This window comes from Aphelocoma coerulescens, chromosome 5, assembly GCF_041296385.1.
Source record: "Aphelocoma coerulescens isolate FSJ_1873_10779 chromosome 5, UR_Acoe_1.0, whole genome shotgun sequence".
Classification (NCBI taxonomy): Eukaryota; Metazoa; Chordata; class Aves; order Passeriformes; family Corvidae; genus Aphelocoma; species Aphelocoma coerulescens.
Genome location: NC_091019.1, coordinates 36,164,722 through 36,171,784, shown reverse-complemented (window position 1 = coordinate 36,171,784; position 7,063 = coordinate 36,164,722). Strand labels below are relative to the sequence as shown.

The 7,063-nt window shown below is 37.9% G+C and overlaps 1 protein-coding gene across 5 annotated transcripts in view; it reads right to left on the bottom strand.

Moving 5' to 3' along the window:
- Positions 1-531: 531 nt before the first annotated feature.
- Positions 532-7,063, bottom strand: part of RASGRP1 (RAS guanyl releasing protein 1) — a 39,373-nt gene continuing 32,841 nt past the window's right edge. For all 5 annotated transcript variants that reach the window (XM_069017691.1, XM_069017689.1, XM_069017690.1 and 2 more), the window contains 3 exons: positions 6,640-6,786; positions 5,037-5,410; positions 532-3,630 (listed from right to left, as the gene is read on the bottom strand). In XM_069017691.1, the coding sequence (XP_068873792.1) occupies positions 3,496-3,630; positions 5,037-5,410; positions 6,640-6,786 (656 nt within the window). In that variant the 3' untranslated portion in view covers positions 532-3,495. The remainder of the gene's footprint in view (positions 3,631-5,036; positions 5,411-6,639; positions 6,787-7,063) is intronic.

The window sequence follows — 7,063 nt, the reverse complement described above, 5'->3', positions numbered from 1 at the left end:
TGTGTAAGACTGTAGAGCAGATTTGCCATATAAAGAGGAGTTTCACCTCGTGTCTTCCCTTATGATTGTAGATAACTGAATAAATGTTCATTTCCCCATATAAAAACAAATTTAAGATATGGTATTTTGATGTTTACTATAAGGTGAAGAATAGCAAGTGTTCAGGGTGCTACAGTGCTGCCTGTGCAATAGGCAGCATTAGCAGAGGCAGCAGAAGCCTTGCTTAAACTTGGCTATTGTGCTGTGAAATCTTTTCAAACGTAGCATTCTTAACAACAGTGAAAGACTATGATAATAAAGACTAGTGCTTTGTAATACTTGGAATAGTGAGTAGCAAAACAGTGTCTGTACTGTTTCAACCACTAAAATACCAAATAATCTGCAAATACCTAGCTTCCTAAGTTTTCTCAGGCACTGTTCCAAGGCTCAGAGAAGGTGAAGCTGGTCTAGAGATTAGTACTAGGTTAACAGTCTCAGATGCCAGTAAAGGAAGATGAATATAGATGGTATAGATTTCTCTGAGATACAAAATCAGAGGCATAAAATGCAACTTTAATATTTTTCTATTATAAATACTAAACAAAAATCTTACAATTTATATAAAATCTTTACAATCTGTACACTTTTTCAGTCTTCTCAGACAGCATTAGAACTTTTTCAAGTTGCCATAGAGATCAGTTACAACAAAATAACAGATGCTACTAGAACAAAACCATATATAAGCTAATCTAAAAGCAGTTGTACTTAACCTAAATATGAACAGTAGCCCTGCCTTTTTAATTATGATATTACTCAATTTATTTACTTTTATCTTTAAACAATCAGAATTAACACTTAAAAAATAAACAGGGGATGGCTCTTTTTCTTTCTGTCTTCTTGTAAGTACAGCTGAACCTAGAGAAGGAAAAGGTGAGTTTCCACTTAACTTAAGCCACAACAAGATAAATTTCAGTATCATTGTTTGATAACATGACTTTTAAACAGCACCTTTAATTGTGTCTTTTTTTCCTAATATAAAGCAGCTTGAAGATTAATGCAGGGCAAGTGATTCTTTTTTCGGTAGCATTGTCAGTTTTAACAGTTTCCCTGTAATTAGGTTCTGCTGTTAAGTCTTTCATGTTAGTCTTTCAGGAAAAAGAAAGTCCCAAAAGAAAAGAAGGGACTAACAGCATTAAAAAAAAAAAAAGGGGGAGGTGGGGGGAGTAACTGTTAGTGGCTTTCAGCAAACAGAGAACCTGGAGGTACTTAGAGAGCTCTGAAGTTACCCAGGTATCAGCTGACCTCTTTGAAGCAGGAAGTTTTCAGCACACATGAAGCACTGCACACTCGATCTGTAAGACACTCCTGCAAACAGATCCCTTTTAAGTCTTTTGGATTGAACAAGCAGACATCACACAGAAACACTTAGGACTGTACAAATCTGTGGTCATAACTCAATTTTGAGTATTAAGTACTTAACCTAGTTACACAGTAGCCTTTGGGCCAGCTGCTGATGTTAGGAAATTTTCCTTTTAACTCTGAGGTTTTGTTCATGATCACACTCCATCATAGACGAAGTATATACCCACAAATTGTATTAGAATCCAGAGTGTAGACCACCAGTGAGCAGTTACCTTGGCTGTACAACAAGATTTATGAGTTTTAGCTGCTCCTTTGGGGTATTTTTTAAATAAGTGAAAATATATTCAACTTTTATCTTGTTTAATAGTTGTAGAAACAGACTTTTTTTACTCGCTAAATGCCTATTAGAAATACGCCTTGCTGTAGTTCCCTAGAGGACAAAATCAAGAAGCTCACAGAAAATGGGCAAACCAGGTTTGCAGACATGACCTGACAGCCATTCTGATTGCTTCACTGATCAAAGTGCAGTTCCATGTTACTTGTTAATAATTCAGGTTTAGTGTATGAGTTTAAAAAAGCTGTGCAGTCTTCAGAGCTGCTGGGTTTTTCCTATGCATTTCAGTTATTTACAGTAATGTAACAGAAAATCTACTACTATTACTCTTTCCCTCCATTTATTTTTACTTAGATATGGAGTTGCAAGCACAACCCACTTTCAAAACAAGAATTTAGAATCACTAAACTGGCAAGTAGTTTCAAATTAACTTTATAAATAAAGCATTCATATACTTGATAGTGACTGTAAATTGTGGATGGAATGTATATTTATGCCACTTTGAACACAAAGCACAGATGGTATTGTCATTGACTAAATTTCAGTCTATAATGGACCTGGTAACTTAGAAGCGTTGAGCATTAAGTGGTTGTTTCTGATGTTTGTATGTGTGATGACAAATACCTCATAAATACAAGAAAGTTTTGTACAACTCTTAAGTGTACAGATTCTCTTGGAATGCAAATGCAGTTTTCAAATTGGCTATTCTGACAAGTAGATTTATCAGTAACTTGAAAGATTGTTTTATTATCTCTTAACAATATGTACACTTTGTGTCTTTAAGTTAGCTCCCTCACACCTTTTACTATACAAAATTTACAGACATAGGAGCACACTCATCTTGACTCTTTACGTAAAGTGCATGTGAAATCTAGGAGAGAGAAAATGGAGAAGCCTTGTTAGGAGCTCTGAAATAAAGTAGCTTTGCACAGGGATTGCTTTACAGGTTCCCTCATAATGTGGCTCTAAAGGTTCTACTCAACAATGGTATCTACTTTGATGTGAGAGAATTATGATCAACCTTGTCCCATATTTACTGTATGGGGACAACAAGTTACCCCTTAAGCCAACTAAGTAGAATACATGTTCCAAGTCATGGCATGGAGCACAAAAATGGAAGTAGTATTCAATGCCAAGTTTCTATAGTCTCACCTCTGTTACCTTAATACAGGTAAGCGTTCGAGCAGCAGAACTTCTAAAGCTCTGAAAGATGTTTAAAAAAATTGTCAGTTTATCTTAAAGTGTAAGGATCAATCAAATATCAGCTTAACTATTTTAATATTCTGGTTAATTTTTGGAATTAAACGTGACAGTTCACTTCATGGTTTTAATTGGTTTCAGCTCCAAGAAGGAATTGTTTTTCTTAATTTAGTATTTCTACAGTTTTACTTACTCAGCGTTATCAAACATTTGTTTCTACAAAACTGAGTTTGGGCCAAATTTGAGGTGACACAGTCTCCCAAATAGCGACTTTGTGAGAACACTTGTGCAGTAAGGTGTGCTGCTGGCAGCCAAGGAAGTCAACTGGGGAATCAATATGGTCTTCAACATGAACAGAGACTTCAGCAACACTCTCACTCCTTTTAAAACCAAACCCAGAAGATACTATTTTCATTGCACAGATAATGCTAAGTTAACTTACAAGGTCAAAGGAATGATTTTATACATTTGAGAGTTCATGTTTAAAAGGGAAATGCGTTAAGAGAACATTTCTGCGTAATATCCTTCAGATTCTCTCTCCAGTTCACTTGGTAAAGCAGCTTTATCACAGCCCCTCTTTCAGTCTTACATTCTTCCATAGGAGATTTTCCTCTCATCTGCTAGGAGCAGTCTCTGTGTTGTAGACTGTCAACTACATGGTTTCTTTTCTGGATTGTGAGAGATTCAATTGTTTTATGTGCCTGTTCCAGTTGGATCTTTAAACCTTCATTGTCTGCCTTTAGAATATTCCTTTCCTAAACAAACAAACAAACAAACAAACAAACAGAGAATTGTATTTTATTCTGCAATTGTTTGAGGACTGTCTGGTTGTAAATCTAGCTTGACTGCCATAAACATAAATTGGTGTAGCTCTTACTAGAACCAGTAACTTCTGTGAACATTTCCACAGTCACTGCTCTACCCTTTGTGTATACTCTCACAACTTTCCAGCAGCTGGTATCTGAGTCATGTCCACAACCTGCATTTATCCACCCTCCACTGCACCTCTCACAACAACAGTAGTCTGGGGAAACAACAACACAGGTCACACTTTACCACTCTGCTGCTGCAGAAACTGATGTACCAGAAGCTAAGCCATTAATTTATAACATTATCTGCTGTTTAGTAACTGAGGTCAGAATCTGATGAGGGAGCAAGGGCAAGTGTAAATTATGGGACTCACATGAACGGGGCATTTTAAAGAATGCATTTTTACAAGTTACATCCATGCTTCACATCCTTGTTGCATTGAATATACTGTTGATTGAAAGGGAAGTGGTTACTGGAAGATTATCTTATCTCTGTCTTAATGAACCATTCATCTTTCATAAAACATGAGTTCACTTTATCAGCAGCAAGGGATATTTTGAAAGTTATAGTCATCATTCAAAGATCAGACTGTGGTCTGATAAAACCTAAGGCATCAGTTTCATGTTGGTTCATCAAAGAATAGTGGTAAATATTGAGTAAAAAGTATGAAAATAAGTCTTTGTTCCTCATAATTATAGCTGGATCCATCCATTAGCTGCACTGTTGATACTGTAATAGTCTCTTTAATCTGTCTGGAAAGGTGTATCTACAAACCTGAATTTGGGCCATGTTTGAGGTGATGCAGTCTCATGAATAGCTGTTTTATCAGAACACTTTAGAGTAAGGTGAGACACAACTGGGGTGATGCAGGTGAAATCCAGCAAGAAGCACCATCTCTGTTCATACCAAAATTTCGTGGTGGTGCTTACACTTGTCAGTTGAACAAAAGCAGAGCTCCCTACCCTCCCAACCCCATATATTCTGTCACTGAGGGGAGGGGAGGCCACCAAAATCAGGAGGAAATTCAGAACTATGTTCCCCATTTTGTGGAATAACATCCTGTCCTGAGTGATTGGATTATGTTCACATTCTAGCACTGACAGGGGATCAGTGTGATCGTAACAATGGCTTCAAAGCCCATACTAGCACTAAAATTTATAACTGAAATGAAGCATTGCTGGAAGTTGAAGTGGCTAAGACTTCATGGATTCATGGATTGTTTAATTGCAATTAAATTGGCAACTAAGTACACTGGAGTAAAGTGACACCTTCCCACCCAGCCACTCCCCCACACATCAACCACTTGACCATACTGTTGTGTAAAACAGAATTTGTTCCATCATGTATGTACCTGCTCAAGTTCCTGGTATGAGGGTTTACAGCTGTGATGCTCCTCCTTCATTTTCTGGCTGGAGTCCTTGTTTTCCCATTTAACAAATGCCTTTCTGCGGCCTAGAATTGGGCTTGGAAATGTGGATGCTGGAGCTGCCTGGAGATAAGGATTTTCTGGCATCCTGTGTTCTTTCTTCTCTCTCCGCTTACGAGATACATCACCAGCCAGCAGTACAGGATCAGTCTGTGTACTTTTATGAATCACAGCTGGTTTCAGTCTCACTGAGATTTTCTGAGCTGAGGAACCCATGAGCATAATGGTTCGGTCCTTGCTGTCTTCACTGTGCTCCACTACTTCACCATTAGGAAAGGTGAATGATCCTTCTTCTTGTCCTTTAAAATATATACGGTAAGTTGAGGCAAGATCTTCTCCCAGAAAAGGAGAAAGAGGAGGCATGGTAATTAAACATGATTTTAATACATAAAACATGTATTCCTTCCTGACTTTTACATTCATTGCTCACCAAAATAGGTGTCATTGGAAGTTTCTCAAGGTTGTGTCTCTTGAAACAACTCTCTGCCCAGTCTCAGTAACATAAATATGGATCAGTAAGAAGAAAACAGGTGTGGCACCAAGGTCAGCTAGAGAAAACCCTTTGATATGGGTAAGAGGTGGTTATGACGTAGTGCTGCAGCCATTTCAGACACAGTCAGAGATGCACATAGTATCAAGAGAAATGGGCTGCACTGAGCTCTATGTAAGAGCTAATAGGAAGCCTAAGGTGGAACCCAGCAGTATGAGTCTTAAATACAAAAAAGACTGATAACTAAAGTGGCAGGAAGCAGATTTGAAGAACATATAAAATACAGGCAAAAAGCAGGAAAGAAATTAAAAGAGAGTGACTATTCAGAGGGTTGGAACATCAAAAAATAAAAACAGAAGTAGCCTGGTGTTTTTCAAGGACAACATTCCTTCTTTGGAAGCCTACACAGTAATACACAGTAAGAAAATTTTATACAGCTTGTTTGATAGAAGGAGAAAAGAACAGAGAGCTGTACATTTTTCATTTCCGATTCTGTGAAAGATGGACAGGTGGGGAGGAGTTACAGATTCAGCTACTGAAGTGGAAAATATAAGGACAACTAGCTGTTGGTTTTCCTAGCACACAGATACGTAGGAAAACTGACTTTATAAACTCCACATTGAAATTTGAGTCAGAATTGTAACAGTGCAGTAGTCAATGTTACAACTTGCTAAAAAAGCAAGACTTGCTTGTCACAAGGTGAGAGAATTAAGGAAACCTGTCAGCTCTTCCATCTCATGGCATATAGTTCTCATGAGAGTCTGGCAGAAGATCTACTCATTTTTTGGTGGCATTTGTGCACCATACATTGTGTAGTGTGACGAGATCTCCCAGAAAGGGAGTCCATCCTTACTCAGTCCAGAGCAGGAATGGTGTTACTTGATACAAGCTAAAATACACCTGGTTCTAGTTTCTAGGTTGATAAAACACTGCAGTTAACTAACAAGACTTAAAAAGATGTTGTACAACTCAGCTTTAAAAGGAGCAAATGAAATATTATCTACATATTTTGATATTTTTAATGTGATCTTTTCTCACCATGGAATTGTTCTTTGACTCCTACTGGGCAGAGGCTTGAAGCAAGGGCAGATGTTGGGCTGCTGTCAGCAACTGAAGTTTTGGGTCTTCTCTTGCACTCTATCACAACCAGGTCTTTGCACTGTTTGTGACAGTTCATTCCACAGTCTGTAAACAAAACAACGTTTACATGATTCAGTGGCTCTGGTGTAGCATCTAAGGTAGCTCTCACACTGTGCCTTCCTGGGAAGCAAGAAGCCTTCTTTGGTGTTCTCTACATGATTACCTGTAACAACACACATCTGTAGAATGACATCCCTTTGCTATGTATGGCTAAAACTCCTTTTCATTATGGAAGTACAAAATGGCAACATTCAGTCACAACAGTGACTGTAGGGGCTGCAGAAAAAGCTGATACCTGCAGGAAGAAAACTGCAAAACAGAT